Raw genomic sequence first — 16698 nt, forward strand, 5'->3', positions numbered from 1 at the left:
TGCATCATTCTCCAAGTATCCACCAATTGGTACTCGTGGATCGCCTTCTTCAAGGCTCTCAGAGACCTACCACCCTCTCTCTGCACAAGGGAGGTTGCATCCTTTTGTGGGTCCATGCAAAGGTTTAAATCTCCTGCTATTATCAAACGCCCTTTTTTGAACTCTATCAGTTTTTTCAGCAAACCCTTCAAAAAGATCTCCGGTTTCTTGTTGGGGCAATATATATTGGCTAGTGTACACTCAATTCCCTGTAATTTACCCTTTAAGAACAGGAATCTCCCCTCCGGGTCAGTCCTTCTATCTTCCAACTCAAATCTCATATTCCTTGCCAATCCTATTGCCACCCCCTTTGCTCTTTTAATTGGAGAGTCAGTGTAATACCATGTTGGATAATATTTGGATTTTAGTTTCACATTTGATTCTATCTCAAAATGTGTCTCCTGTAAAAATACTACTGACGTAGCCCTGTGATGTAACTCTTTAAACAACTTAAATCTTTTCCCAGGACAGTTCAACCCATTCACATTATATGTTATAAACTGTATTTCTTCCATCCTTCTTGATTCTGTCTCTCTCTCTTCTGATTCGTCTCCACCTATTAGGCCCCCCTACTATCTTGCAGCATATCAACCCAACCTCCCCTCCCTCTGGTCCCTCCCGCCCACCCCCCATCTCCCACTCCCACTCCCCTCTTCTTCTTTTTCCCCTACCCATTTTTAGGCTTATGGACTGCCTACAAATCATTTGTGGATCTGTTTCCACCTTTTGATTTAAAATTTAGGGCGTAAGCTCCGCCCATGGACGGCTCCCCTCTCCTCCGACCCCCCCAGATCCCCTCTCTCTACCAGCTAGACTCAGAAAGAATCTTTACTTCTCTCCCTTAACCGAAGCTTCCTGGAGAACCTCAACTTCCGGGGGGGGAGAGACCGGGGGCGAGAGAGAGAGAAAAAAAAAATTTTCTACTTAATTCTCCCTCCTTTCCCTCCCCAACCCCGAAGCCTCCGTCCCCCTACCCCTGACCCGCTGCCAGTCCTCTTTTCTTGTATTCTCTGTATCTCCTTTATCTTCTTCTTCCCACCCAGCTATCTCCATTCTTTGCAAGTCCAGTCTATCACAAAAGTCCCTTAGTTCCTCCGGGAATCTCAAATAGGCTGTGACCCCGTTTTTCCAGCCAATTAGAGATGCTGAGGTACCCCATCTATACTGCACATTCTGTTTTCTCATTTGCTCCAGCAGGGGTCTCAGGGATCTCTTTCTCCATAGGGTCTCTGCTGTTAAGTCCGCATAAATTTGGATAGTCCAATCTCCATACTTAATTAATGATCTTCCCTTAGTTTTCTTCCAAATCTCATCTTTGACCCCATATTTTTGGAACTGGACAATTATGTCTCTCGGTCTTTCCTTCTCTGTAGCCTGTTTGAACTTTCCTATTCTGAACACTCCGTCCAACTCGATAACATCTGTATCAGGTCTGTCTCTTATGGAGTTCAGAATTTTTTTAACTAGTTCATATAGCGTTTCCCCTTTTGCAGTCTCTGGGATTCCTCGTACTCTGAGATTACCCCTTCTTTCTTTATTTTCTTGAGCTTCCATCCTATAGATCAATTTTTTCTGGGAGTTTTCCAATTGGTTTATTTTTTTCCTTAGGTTATCTATGTTTTGGGCCTGGATTTTAACTTTCTCCTCTGATTCTTCCATTCTTGTTAGCAGGTGTCCCAAATCATTACGGATGGCTGTCATTTCATATTTTATCGTTTTTTCCAAATTTTGAAACATTTCTATCATCTCCTTCTTATTTGGTACTTGTAGTTCACCATCAAGTTCTTTTTTTCCCGAGCCATCCACTATTTGTTGGCTACAACTGTTATTCATGCCCAATGATAGTCTAGGACTGTTTCCTAAGCTAGTGTCCATTTCCCCTTTTGCGCTTGCGCCTTGGGCCCTTTCTGGCGTAATATTTCCATATGATGTAAATTTCTTTAATGTTCCTGTTTGGGACCCTTTGAACCCTGCTCCCTTGGAACCTTTATTCTTCATATTCTCAAGATGGGATTTTACCGCTTCTTTATGTTTTATGGACCAGACAGGCTTGCTGTTTTTCCTATGTGTTTTTACTCTCCTGGGATCCCTGGGCCTCCTCTCTTCTTCTCTTCCAACCCCTGGGAATCCTCCCCTCCCCTCTTTCACCCCTTGGACTCCTGTGTCACTCAAGGGTCCACAACACAGTAAGCCCCCAGCAGCACTCACTCACCCTTCCCTTCTCATGAGGTGGCTCCAGGCTTGTGGCTCCAGGCTTATGTGGAGGGCCTTCCCTGCTGCTCAGTCCTGGGGGGGGGGATTCCTCTGGGTTTCCGATGCTGTTTTTCTTTTGGATTCGTCCCAGGGAAGCAGGATGGGTCTCTTTGCATTCATGGGTCTCCCTGACCCAGGGTCGGACAGCCAGCCAGAGGGAGCTTGCAGCAATCGACTTGCGTCTCCCTGTCACATCAGGAAGCCGGCCGGTTTCCTCGTTCCCCCAGTAATGCTCCGCGGCAGGTCACGTGGTCCCGCAGCGTCTCCTCTCCTCTCCACCGCACGGATCTCCCACTCATACCTCGCCGGGGGATCCGGCGTGACACTGCAGCCTCAGACCAGCTCCCATCTCCGGCTCTCCAGGTTCACCTCCCACCCCTTCCAGACTCCGGTGAGTCAGCACCTAATGAGGGTCACTGGGTGGGTCGGGAAGCGGGACCCAGCAAGGAGCTAGAGCCACTCGCTCCCCACAGCCGCCATGATCAGGCTCCTCCCCTGTACTGACCTCCGGTCTCTGTATTAATTTGGATAAGACTGTCACTCTCAATATCACTTTGGCCTCGAATTTGGTTTTGCTCCTACAGTCCCACTTCCCTTACAAATGGGCTTCCTCTTCTCTTGAATACTTGGGCATTCACCTGACCCCCACCTATGGCTCTTTGTTTGCTGCAAATTATTATCCACTGCTTCGCTCTGTGTCCTATCTTATGCACTCTTGGCAATTCCCACAGCTGTCCTGAGTAGGACGGGTTAATTCAGTGAAAATGACTATCCTGCCTAAATTGTTTTATTTTTTTCGCACCCTCCCAGTGCGGGTTCCTCTTTATTTCCTTTGGTTGATTCAGGTGAGGATTATCCGATTTATCTGGACTGACAGAAGCCCCAGAGTCTCCAGAAATACGCTGTTTGTCCATAGACCTCAAGGTCTTGGGGTGCCTAATGTAGCTAAGTAGTACCAGGTGAGCCAGATTGCCCCATTGTCTATGTTGCACGCTTCCTCTGATGTTCCTCTCTGGGTCCTTTTGGAACTACCTAACTGTGCCCCCATTGCAACATCAATGCTTTTATGGCTCCCTCATGCCCTTCACCCGATGATATTGAGTCCAATTTTGCTCCATGGCTTGCAGGTGTGGGATTCGGTACGCTACGCCTGATGTCACCCTTTCTACCTTTGCTCCCAATTATCAATAATCCTCTTTTCCCACTGGGCTTAGATTAACCAAGGGCATTCTCTTGGTGGGTGGCCAATGGTTTTTCACAGGTGAAACACTTTTTGACTTCTCAGTCCTTCCCCACCTGGAACTCTCTTCGGGAAGCACGGAATGTCCCTCAGGCAGAATTTTTTCATTCCCTTCAACTGTGGCACTGGCTGACCTCTCTGCGTAGCACTTCTGCCTTTCCATATCTGAAATCTGCCTTTGAACAGCTTTGCCAACAGCGTCCGGGCATCCCAGGTCTGGTTTCCCTACTCAAGGTATCCTTGAATAGGCGCTCAATGCATACTTCTCTATCATATGTTGCTCAGTGGGAGCTCGACTTGGGGGTGGTCGTGGATCTGGAGGACTGGAATAAGGCCTGGTTGTTTATAGCAAAATGTTCATTTAATACAGCCATGCTGGAGGTGGCATATAAAGTACTGTTTCGTTGGTATTGGGTCCCGTCACGTAAAGCCCAGGCAAACCCTGGCTATAGTGATCGCTGCTTTCAGGGTTGTGGTCATCGTGGAGATGTGTTGCATATATGGTGGTCTTGCTTGAGACTGATTCATTTTTGGTCTCGTGTATTTGGCCTTCTTTACACCTTGTTTCATCTCTCAATTTGCAGGGAAGCCCTGTATGCTTTGCTTCATTGTCCCATACCGGGCCTGTTGGCTCACCAGCAGAAGTTGGCCTCTTATTTGTCGGCAACTAGAACAATTGCTCAGGCCTGGAAAAGTACATCTGTCCTTCTTCAGGGGGTGCAGGAACGTATGACCACTCTGATGCTTTATGAACAGATGTCGAGTATCCATAATGACTCCCACCGGAATTTTTTTTAAATATGGGAGCCGTGGTTGACATGTGCTTTTCCCATGCTCCCCACGGCTAGTCTGGGTGTATGATTCTGTTCGGGGTTGGCGTTCCCTGACCCTTGCTTCTGGTCTTGTCTTCTTCTTCCATCTCTACTCTTTCTTCCTCTTTATTTTTGTTTGATTTCTGTGAGTCGATAGATATTTGTCTATGGTATGAGTTTCAGTTGGTGTTATATCACTGTTTTTGTATTTTATGTGCCATTGATAGCCCCTGCGTGGGTGCACCTTCTGCTATGTTGCTGTTTTAATATTGTCCTCTTTATTTTTAATGTGCTATTGAGAGCCCCGGTGTGGGCATATCTTTTGCTCAAGTCCTTCTTTGTTAAAACGTTTAAAAAAGTTAATAAAAACCATTGCAATACAAAAGGTTTATCTACTAATATACTGGAAGGTGACCCCATACAGTAGCACACACATAGCTATCTAACGTGTGTGAAATGATAGCAAGGACAGATCAGAGAAACTGCCTGTCACAAGGATTTAGATATTAGACGTGTGGAAATGTTGGTTTCATTTCTGATGCTTTCGTTCACTGAAGACTTTTGTTTTGTCATATTTGTTATCTTCAACTGATTCATTTTTGGAATTTGTTTTGTTTCGTTGGTTTGGGTGGATTCGAAAACATTTGCAGTTTTTTCAAAAGATTGCTATATATTAGTTTTCAGTTTCAATATTTCAGGTGGATTCATTAATCATATATTGCAAATTTTCAATATTTTTGGATGCATCAGAATAAATAATGTAAAATTCGGTGGCCCTGAATTTTTTTAAACCTAAGAATTGCATTAGACTGTGGAACTGAACTGACTGACTGTAACAATTACAAATTCAATTTAAACCACAACTTTACTCAAATCCAAATTATGTAACAAATTCGAAAATTGAATTCATTTCACTATGGGCCGAACTATTAATCGCATCATGTGCCATCATCTGAATTAAACAAATGCATTTGATAATATCGATATAACTTTTTTCGGATTCATTGACATTTGTTACTATGTCCATTTGGAGACTTGTATACATCAGAATGTCCAAAAATCAAATTTTCATCCAAAAATCACATTTTCGTCCAAAAATCTATTTGATATGGAACTTGCATTTCTATTAGATCTACCCTCAGCAGCTACAGTTAAACTATTCTATCACAGGAATACTTGCATAAAAGTCCCTTCTGGCTTTAGGGTTTAGTAGCATGAATCTTTTCCTCTCTCTACTTCCTCCTTATGGGGTTTCAAAGCCAACAACCCAGGGACAGGAAGTGCATATATAATATATTTTACAGGCATTTACAAATTCAGAAGGTACAGGGCAGCAGATCCCTATACAAGTGTCCAGTTAAATTACGTTTTCTTTTTCTTGAGTGGAAGCAGTCAAAGCCAGAAGTCATCACTATTCTACATTCTACTAAAATTCATATATTGGTATATAAAGATTATAAAAATGTTATGAGATTCCTGTGAGCTCATCAGTTGATAAGTGAATGTATCAGAGTTGAAAGTGGTGTTCAGTTTGGTCATGGGGTGAAGTCATTCAGATGGAGGGGTGTTGCATGTGTTCAACTTCCTGAGGCAGTGCAGATGCTCTCATTTGTCACAGCAGTTCCAGTTGAGATAATGGGCATGTTGGTTATCCGTGTGATGAAGAACTGTGGGGAGCTCATTAGGCAAAAGGGATTGTTGATTTGCAATAGTCTCACAGGGTGGGTCTTGGACTAAGAGGGGGATTCTCATTAATTTTGGCAAAAGGTTTAAAAGTGCTTGTCAGCAAACAAGCCAAAATGGAGTTATAGAACAGGACGAAGGAAAAGACTGTTTCACTAGAAAGAGATTGTTCTGTTAGTTGCAACTACTGACCTCATTGATGGCCCAGTAAATGACATTAGCACTTCCACAAATCAGTAAGCTTTACATGCATAATATCCTCTCTGTCACGTTACATCAAGTGGACATCCTCTGAAAGTTTGTTTCCCTCTGTAGTACTGCCAAGTGCCCATCCAGCTAGGGTGGGCAACGCCAATTAGTCGTAGAGACAGTGCTCATCAGTCATCAGTATTGAGATGAAAGGTTTTGATGCAACACATGAGCACTCAGCACTCATAATTCACAGTGCAGTGAAATTTATTTTGTAATGAACATTTGTACAATAATTTGCAGCCACATGAATGAAATGAGAGATGCCTGTATTCTATTTAGGGTATGAGGTTTGATATAAACATAAAAATAGTCCACCTACCATTTTCACAGTGTCTCCCAGCATAACGAGGGGGGCACAAGCAAGTATATGTGTAGTGATACTGCTGGCAGATTCCTCCATTTTGACATGGGTTTTCCTTGCATGGGCTAAGATCTACAAATGTACAATAACACATTATTAAAAAAAGACACATAATACACTGCAAACATATACCACTAATGCCATCTGTTCTCTATATTACTAACACCTTCTTTGCCTAAAAAAATCATTTGGATCAAAGAATATGTAAACCCAATATTTCATATTCCTGATATGTGCCTGCGGTACCATGTACTTGTATGAAAAGTATTCTGTTCTGTATGTATTGATTCCTTTGTGGGAAATACCTGGTTTTCCTGCTAGTTCCTCTGCTCTTTTTAAAAACTAACCACACTTAGCAGGAGAACATAGCATGGTCAGTTTTCTGGCAGTGCTGGAACTCAGCCTGCTCTCCTCCAATTAGCCTTCTGCCTAAAACACATCCTCTGCATAGCCATTCACTGGGAAGACCAGTGTGCTGCTGTTTCTACACCCTTAGCTCCTTACGCAGCTGAGAATAGAGGGAATGTGATCACTTATAAAAAAAAGGGGTAAACATGTATTTATAATGTTTTTTATATGTATACATAAATGTTTTGCCTTTCATTTCTATGTTAAACTGAATGGGTTACATTACAAGTTGAAAGTTTACATTAGACTTTAAGATGATCAGATGTGCCATAATAAACACATGAATAAAAATCTTTTTAATACCACTTCCTTTGTAGGGATTATAATGTTGTAATCTCAGGACTGCTTTTAGGTGTTAGAGTGACTTCTCTTTATTGAGCTTCATTTTAACCTACAAAGAACCCCCTTTTTTGGAAATTAAATTGGATGCATTTTATACGTATTTTTAGGAAAATTCTTATTTTAGGTTTAGACTTTTTGGTGTTAAATTTACAATAACAGATTGCAATATCTTAAAGAGAATATATAGTGCCTTTGTATACCATTTCTTTATTATCAATGCTAAGAACTAAAAAAAATCACTAAACAATAATAACTTTTTTAGTTAGCAAATAGAGTATAAAAGATAACATAGGAATATTGACATTTTACCAGTCTAATCTTAACAGCTTTGCTGAAAAAAAGCCCTGTTAATAAAGTTTAATATCACAAACTGAAAAATATCCACAAAGCTTCATGAGTCAGTGGCATGGTACTGAGTCATCTTCTTCTTGCCTGCTTTGTTCATACAGAGCTGTATGAAGATTCAACAAGGAAGAGACAATCAGAAAGCAAACAGCTTGTGGGTACAAACTGTATTCATTGTATATTACCAAAATAAATATATATTTTGTTTAATCAGTTAAAAAAGTTTATATATTTCAAATATATATCACTGACCCAAAACCATTAGTGTAGCATTTCCCTGACATCTTTATTTCATAGGTCCCATTTTTGGATGCCAAAATGGGCAATTTTTAACAAAAATTGCCTTCAACTGGAAAAGGGTGACACATTCAGCAAATGCTGTAGACGTCTAGTATCCTGTTCACATTACTAGCATGATTTGTTTTAAATTGTACTTTCCCTCACAAGCGGGTCCCTTTTCCTTAACTAGCCACTCGCAAAATGCGTGCAAAAACTCCAGGGCAGGAACTTGAAGTGTTACTAAACCCACAACAGTAAAATCAGACTGTATATACAGTAAAGCGTGCTTGTTATACTCACTGTGGAACCTAAGGGGTTAATCCTTTGAATTGTGAAAAAAGACCTTTATCCTTTCTTCTCTGTTCCTCCCCTTTTTCAAGTGACCCCCTCTTCTCTCCTGATAAGACAGACTGAACCGTAGGCATTTGCACATGCTCAGTTTGGTGTGAGGTATTGCTAGAATTTTTTTTTTGTTTTTGTTTGGAGGGTGCGTGGGATCAGCACAGGGCCAATCAGCACTGGTCAGAGAGAGTTCAGGCGGTTTGCATCCTCCTAGAGCAGAAAGAATACTCCTACAAGCTTTAACTAGTGCTGGGCTGGACACTGATAAAAGCCACAAGACTGCTCTAACTGCTGATGAGAAAAGGTATTTAGCAGTTTATATTTACTAAAATAATTGCATTTCCATGTTGTGTGTACTGTGGGAGACCAGATATAGTGAATGCAGGATCCTGGGTTTAGTAACACTTTAAGTTGTGCTGAAGGAAACCCCCCAAATCTGAGGTTTCTACATGAGAAAGGGAGCAGCAAAACAAGTTACTTCGCTGTGTTTTCTTTTCTTTAGCTAGCCCACGGTGTTCTGGGAATATTTTGTCATGTAAAAATGGTATATAGATATAAAAAAAAACAGATATTAAATATTAGTTGAAAAGAATAAACAAAGTAACATAACATTTCCCAAAACTGAACAATTTCCTTTTACTGCTATAACTGCTACTTCACTTACCTCTATAGTGATACCAAAACTCTGTCTACAATGCATAAGAAAAGAGACACAGTCTATGTCAGAAATGAATAATATAATGCAATTGTACACAAATCAAAAAAGAAGGGTTTCCTTTATCTTAATAAAGAGGCACCGTCATCATTTTTGCCATTTAAGGAACCTTAGTAGTAATACATATACAAAACAAGCATTTATTTTTCCCTTCTTCTCACAATACATGCCCCCTTGCTATTAAAGGCTAAGTTCACTTTTTCAGTCAGAATTTCACCTTTCTGCCCAAGCCATCCTAATGTGCCTATCTCTCATCTATGTGACCATCCAGGAAGCTTCATATCTCATCATGCACTACCTTATGCATCACAGAATAGGGTGTGCTTACCTGTCTGGACCACACCTCCCTCATTAATATACCACCTCATTAATATACATACACTGTACAATCTGATTGTATAATCTCCTTTAGATCTACCATCAGCTAAGTAGTGCAAGGGCCTGTCTGATTTGATACAAATTGAATAGATTGTTGAGGTGGGTCCTCCTATTTTATAGTTTTGGTAAATCTAAAGAAAATTGTAGCCTTATAATACACAGTGCTACTTTAAATTAGAAAATGCATTACCCAATGTTCTTATAACAAAATATAATCAATACATTTTCATACAATAAACTGCATGAAAATTACATAAATGTTCCAAAAGTGTCCATGAAAAATCCAAAGTGTTTGCAATATATCCTTATTTCAAAGTATCACTCCACCTATGTGCATCTCCACCATCAGTCAGTAGAACTCACCAGAAGCTCAAGACCCCCCCAATTTGAGTGGGTCTCTACGTGCCTTATCCCTTCTGGGGATCACTTATTCAGGAACTAGGCCAATTATACACTCTCTGTTGCCGTAATATATAACCCAGAGGAAGAAAAAAGAGCTCCGATACCATGTAGCACCTTCTAGTGTACAGTTAGATTAGGTCAGGGGTGGGCAACTGTGGCCCTCCAGCTGATGGTGAACTACAAGTCCCATCATGTCTCTGCCTTTGGGAATCATGCTTGTAACGGTCTGTTTTGCAATGTCTCATGGGACTTGTAGTTCTACAACAGCTGGAGGGTCACAGTTGCCCACCCCTGGATTAGGTAAATTTATATTTACAGTAGGTAACAGTAGTTATGAGATTCTGGGTAATTGTTGTAGGGTTAGTTTGAGGTCAGGCTGGAAGGCTCTGCAGATCCGGCCTCTAGTGCCTCCCCCTGGTTCTGGAGGTCCATGGAAACTTCTAGAAACTAGTGGGCGGAGGTACAGAGGCAAAGATCTGAATATTTATGGAAGTTTGATCAATCCTCAGGTGCGAGGCCTGGCATGGTGATAAGACCTGCTCATAAATATTGAAGAGCCTGGCCAGTTAGGGAGTCTGTGGTCTGGTGGAAGATGGAGTGCTGAGGATTGTGAGGCCCAGGAGGGGACCCTGGGGAAGTGGGGCTCTGCCACCAGGCTGGACCTGTGGAAGGAAGGAGAGGAATCTGGAGAGAGGGATCTGCACTGCCCTTCGGTCGTATCCAGGCACCCTGTCTAGCATGGGAAGACTAGCACACCAGAAGGCCTGAACAGCAGTCTTATCCAAAGCAGCAGGACAGTATGAGTACCTCTATATCCCCAGGGCCTACAAGGGAGAAGGCTGCCAGATGCAATATTATTATTATACTGTGTTTATATAGCGCCAAAAGGTTTGCTCAGCGCTGTACATTAAAGTGGGGGAACAGAACATGAGACAATACAGTAACAATACAATACACGAGGGGTTCGAGGGCCCTGCTCTTTCGAGCTTACAATCTAGGAGGGAGCGGGTAGAGGTACAGGAGGAAGTGGCTGTGGGGGATGGAGTGGTAGGAGGAGAATGGCTGTTAGGTGAGGGTGGGGTAGGCTTCCCTGAAGAGATGGGTTTTCAGGGTGCGCCTGAAGGTGAGGAGGGTAGGTGACAGTCTGATGGATTGGGGTAGGGAGTGCCAGAAGATGGGGGAAGTCCTGGAGAAGTCCTGCAGTCAGGCCTGGGAGGAGGAGACCAGGGAGCTAGAGAGTAGGAGGTCTTTTGAGGAGCAAAGAGCACGGGTAGGGTGGTATTTGGGTATCAGGTCAGTGAGGTAGTTTGGGGCAGCATTATGAATGGCTTTGTATGTCAGAGTTAGTAATTTGAATTTGATGCGCTGGGCAATCGGGAGCCAGTGAAGGGATTGGCAGAGGGGGGTGGCAGAAGTGGAGCGGTTGGTGAGGTGGATGAGTCTAGCCGCTGAGTTCAGGATAGACTGGAGCGGGGATAGCGTGTGTTGGAGTAGGCCGGTGGGAAGGGAGTTGCAGTAGTCCAGGCGTGAGATAATAAGGGAGTGTACGAGTTGTTTGGTGGTGTCTGGGGTGAGGAACATACGTATCTTGGAGATGTTGCGAAGGTGGAGCCTGCATGAATTTGATAGTGATTGGACATGAGGTTGGAAGGAAAGGTTTGAGTCCAGGGTGACACCTAGGACTTTGGCGTGTGGGGTGGGATTGATGGTGGCGTTGTTAGTCATGATGGAGAGGATGGGGGGGGCGCGGGCTGGGGGGAAAACTAGGAGCTCGGTTTTGGAAAGGTTTAACTTGAGGAAATGGAGCGACATCCAGTCTGATATGTCGTTTAGGAGGTGGGTGATGCGGGCGGAGAGTGAGGGGGTGAGGTGAAGGGTGGAGAGGTAAATTTGTGTGTCATCGGCATAGAGGTGATAGTTGAAGCCGTGGGAGTGTATCAGTTTGCCAAGGGAGGAGATGTAGATGGAGAAGAGAAGGGGTCCGAGGATAGAGCCTTGGGGGACCCCAACAGTTTTAGAGCATTTCCTCTTGTTATGCATACAGCAGCCCATTCACTTGAATGGGCTACCCTAAACATGATACATGCCCCACAGAAGCTCCAGAACTGTTTTAGAGCTGAGTGTGGCATGTTTATTACAGCATTTTTGGTGCTTTTGCAGCACATTTGTCACAAGGCACACATGTGCCTGCTACCTGCACTTGGGGTTCCAATAATATATTTAATGGCAACGTAAGCATGAGGTGCGTTCGCAGCACGTTTCCGAAATGTGTTTTTTGTGCGGTTTGCCATGCATTTGGAAAAGCACAGATGTGAATGGAGCCTCACTGTTCTTGTGTAAACACTTTCAGGCCCCATTCAAACCTAGCAGTGGGAGTACACATTTTTTGGCTTGTTTAGGGCAGCGCAATGACTTCAATGGGCAAAACAGCTCATGGGACATTTTACCATGTTACGGTTTGCATGAGTTTGAGTGTTTTCCTGCGTTTTTTACTCTTTTTTTTTTTTCACAAGGCAAAATGTGTATTTGCTTCTTCGTTTGGGGTGCCTTTAACAATTAATGACACTGAAGACTAAGCTAATTTATTTTTTATATATAAAGGTGGCCATACACTATACAGATTGTAGAATTGTATAGTGTATGGTGAGCTTTACAGACTTCTAGGACACACTTCTCCTGTTTTAAATACTACAGCTCTGCTACACATAGGCTGTTATGTGATCGCTCAGCTCCTGCACACTTTACCAAATGAACTATGCGAGAATAAGGTACATAACAATCAATGAGTATTCAGTGAGAATGGTGTTTATTGACATTGATTGTATGTGAGTACAATGGTGGGCAGGAGCAATCTCCTTGACAGGGAGGGCAGGTGCGGGCTGTGTGTTAATGAGGTCCACTACTGAACTATTTCCTGAGTCCTAAAGGTGTTCCCAACCTAAGTGATGGATAACAGGAAGTAATGCAGAAGTTTTCTATATCCACACACTGGAGGATGAGGTAAAGCCTAGTCTAGGACATATAGAAAGCTTTTTCTTTTCTGCAAAAGATGTACATTAATGGTATATTGGTACATAAGAAAGCTGGAATTGAGGGAAGTGAACTTAGCCTTTAAAAAAGCCTTAGGCTTAAAATGGTCCTGCTATTTAGGGCTGCATCCAACAATGTGGAGACCCCTTCTACCAGTCCTTCCACAGCTGCTACTACCCCTGCACTGACATAATCACTGTTCCTTTTTACAATATCAGAGGACAGGCACAATGAATGAATCAGAGATAACAGGGCCTAGTTACTTCAGTTATAGACAGAAGCTGATGGGTTGTATGTGCCCCCTGGCTTCTTATATCTCTCGAGGAATCTTTGGTAGTTCCCAGCTCTGCTTCCTTTACACTGTAAAACAGTATTTCTTACACTTTATTTCCTATCTCTATATAAAATAAGAAAAGCACTCCACAAGTCAGAATTCAGTCCCTGGGAGATTAATGAAATGACTTACTGTGCCATTGTCCTTGTATCTAAATCATCAGCTTTGAATTTACTGACCTTTTTATTCAGTCTATCTAGGGAATGAAATGTAGCCATCCTGCCCAAAGCAGGAGTGACTATCTAATTTAGTCTTGCTGGATGGTAGACAGCACATGCAGATTTCTAGTTTGTTTACTCACTTGGTTTTCCCCTGAACTCAGTGTTGCTGTTGTTACTCCCTAGTGCCAGTAGGTGCCACTAGCACCTATGGCAATAGAGTGAGATGCCACAGTAATTCTTTATGAATATTTATGTTACCCTGGTCAACCAGTAGAAGGGTTGTTGCCACTGGTGAATGCTTGGGGACATGTTTGGGGTACTTTTTGCCTGTACTGAGAGCTATGGATGAGGTCGGTGAGTTTGCAAGTCAGGGTGTTCTGAATTTCCTGTTTCTCTCTCCTGCTGTAAGGAATAAAATCTTTAAAAAGTCCCTGGTTGACCGGTTATCAATTATAAGACATCCTCCCTCTTTCAGGCATGGAGTCCTGGGAAAATACTAGCCCACCATGTCTTTGGGGTTACCCCCCCATGCCCCCAAGAGTCGAGATGGGGGGTGGGTGGGAATGCTGCAGAAGTATTTTTGGATCTTTGTGTCCTATGTGTGTTAAAGTTTTTGTTGAACCTTACTCAATGGTTTGTGTTTCACATACCGTTTTCTCCTGTGATTTAAAAATTTCTCGAGCTTCCTCTCTAGAACAGGTTTCTTCATAACATTCCCGCTCTAGGTTTCCTGGAAGAATTTCCTCTAGGAAATGGTTGGCACGTTTCCTCAGCACATGATGTGCCTTCTCCCTCTCTATGAACACTACATTTTGCAAAGAGAAATTAGGAGTATGGAAAAAAAAACTGCAACAGATTTTCATTTACAGCATAAGAAGGGTTGAACAGATTGCATGACTGTTGAGTGTATGCATCATAACCCATATAGTGCGGAAAGGCATACCGTGCCCATAAAACACCAAATAAAATACTACACTGTTATTTAGTGGGAAGTGCAAGGCCACAGCTTTATTGATTTACAAAGCATATTTGTTCCAATGATAATGCCAAACTGATACCTTACAATTAACTCAAATCAACCAGTGCCACCCACAGCTGACTTGTGGGCAGCCATGTAAGATTGTTTAAAAGTCTGTCCTAACCAGCAACTCAGGACAGACATCTGTTAACAAAGGCCTGTCGAAGGTTTAAATCATTGCCAATTAGACTGCTGGCAAAGCAAACCCAAACCAATAAACCTGTGACAATTAATATGAAATTAGGATGGGAGGGTGGTAAAATCTTAAGGAGACATGTCCAACAGCTGGCTGAAGATCCTGCAAGTGTGACCTTTCCTTGATTCTATGTCCAAGTAGGGAGTACAGTTTTTAGCATTCTTTTATATACATTTTGCATTCTGGTGAGCAGCACAAAGCAAAAACAACAGGGTACCAGCCAGAACCATGGATAAAGGGGTACCACCAGTCCTCCCCTTTGGGGCCCAGGCAGCTGGGTAATTCAGATGTTGGCAGGGAGGGTGATTGGCACGATGCGGGGGAGGGGCAATTACTGGAACAGATCCCCTGTATAGCTCTCTCTGCAGCCGCTGAAAGCTGGCTTTTTCTCTTCTCCCTCCCTCTGGCTTTCAGCTGCTACAGAGAGAGCCATACAGGGGATCGGTTCCAGTAATTGCCCCCTGCCACACCCATCACCCTCCCTATGCACCATACATTTCTCCCTTTTGCCCAGGCCCCCCTGTGTGCTCCCACCCCCACAGTGCTGCTGGCTTCCCTCCTCTCCTTACCACCAGCAGCTGCAAGCACACAATAGGATCCATCAGGAGGGAAAGTGGGAGAAGGGTCCAGTAAATATGTCACTTTTACCAGCCTCTTGTTTTCCTGAATGAACACAGGGTGCCAGCCAGGACCATGGATAAAGGGGTACCACCAGTCCTCCCCTTTGGGGCCCAGACCAGAAGGGGGGCCCCAGACAGCTGGGTAAATCAGATGTTGGCAGGGAGGGTGATTGGCACTGTGGGGGGGGGGCAATTACTGGAACAGATCCCCTGTATAGCTCTCTCTGTAGCAGCTGAAAGCTGTTTTTTTCTCCTCTCCCTCCCTCTGGCTTTCAGCTGCTACAGAGAGAGCCATACAGGGGATCGGTTCCAGTAATTTCCCCCTGCCATACCCATCACCCTCCCTGTGCACCATACATTTCTCCCTTTTGCCCAGGCCCCCCTGTGTGCTCCCACCCCCACAGTGCTGCTGGCTTCCCTCCTCTCCTTACCACTGGCAGCTGCAAGCACACAATAGGATCCGTCAGGAGGGAGAGTGGGAGAAGGGTCCAGTAAATATGTCACTTTTACCAGCCTCTTCCTTTCCTGAATGAACACAATGAGTGATCAGTACCGATCGCTTATTGTGTTAATAACTGAGGCATTGTAAACAGATTTTTTTTGGGGGGGGGGCAGTATGGGGCCCCATAGTTTCTAACAGCAGCCCTGGTGTGAATTTAAAGACAATAGGAAACCTGTGTAGTGCTCCAGTATGCAGTGACAGCTCTCTCCAATCTAGTGGTGCTGATAGCAGCTGCTGGGCATCAGAAGGGAGCCAAGCTGCTTGATAAAGTAGCGGGGCCTCAGAAACGTGTTTCAGCCCGCCCACCTGTTATCCACGTTACCTGTCACAATCTCCTGTCAGTTGGAGGTGTGAGGGGCGCGGCGTCAGACCCCAGACCTTCTCACCAAACTCGTAACCAAAGGACTGGCCGATCTAAAACCACGATGTCACGTGCGTAACAATGCCACACCCAGCTGAACCCTGCACACCATTGTTCCAGTTAATCGGACAACGATCGACGTACCGGCAGCCTGAATGCGATTGTTACTGGTTCAGGTTAATTACGCAATTAACCCTTCACACTGCCATCACCTCCTTTTTATACAGAGAAAGAGGAAACTCAGCAATACACTAGGATGATTGGTTAACCGTCAATATCCCGCTATCTCTACAGACCGGTTATACAGAGGGTTAAATACTCATGGTAGCGTTCTTCAGTGGCAGGGACTCGTAAGTTACATTCAGGAGCTATAGAAACAGTTCAACGCTTTTAGAAAGTAAGATTTATTACTAAAAGGCCAAAAGGGTGCATTAGAAATATTTACAGAAAGAAGATGTAACCAATATATATATATAAATATACAGAGCACAACAGCACAGCAAACAGATAACAGAAAGAAGTTTAGGTAAATAAGTACTTGCCAAATAAATGCCTGGAGTTAAACAGTTTCAAGTCTGATGAGCTAAAAAAGGGATTTCTGGTCTTGCATTGGGTTTCTTTGTTG

At 43.4% G+C, this 16698-nt stretch overlaps 1 protein-coding gene across 1 annotated transcript in view; it reads right to left on the minus strand.

Annotated features, from left to right (window-relative positions):
- The window catches only part of LOC149470245 (coagulation factor IX-like), a 45863-nt gene that overhangs the window by 22709 nt on the left and 6456 nt on the right, over positions 1-16698 (minus strand). The window contains exons 2-4 of the mRNA XM_089665593.1: positions 14027-14181; positions 9021-9045; positions 6599-6712 (exon numbers count right to left, since the gene is read on the minus strand). Of these exons, the coding sequence (XP_089521719.1) occupies positions 6599-6712; positions 9021-9045; positions 14027-14181 (294 nt within the window). The remainder of the gene's footprint in view (positions 1-6598; positions 6713-9020; positions 9046-14026; positions 14182-16698) is intronic.

The sequence above is a fragment of the Staurois parvus genome, unplaced genomic scaffold (genome assembly GCF_062004578.1).
Source record: "Staurois parvus isolate SC_StPar_1 unplaced genomic scaffold, SC_StPar_1.0 ptg000049l, whole genome shotgun sequence".
Classification (NCBI taxonomy): Eukaryota; Metazoa; Chordata; class Amphibia; order Anura; family Ranidae; genus Staurois; species Staurois parvus.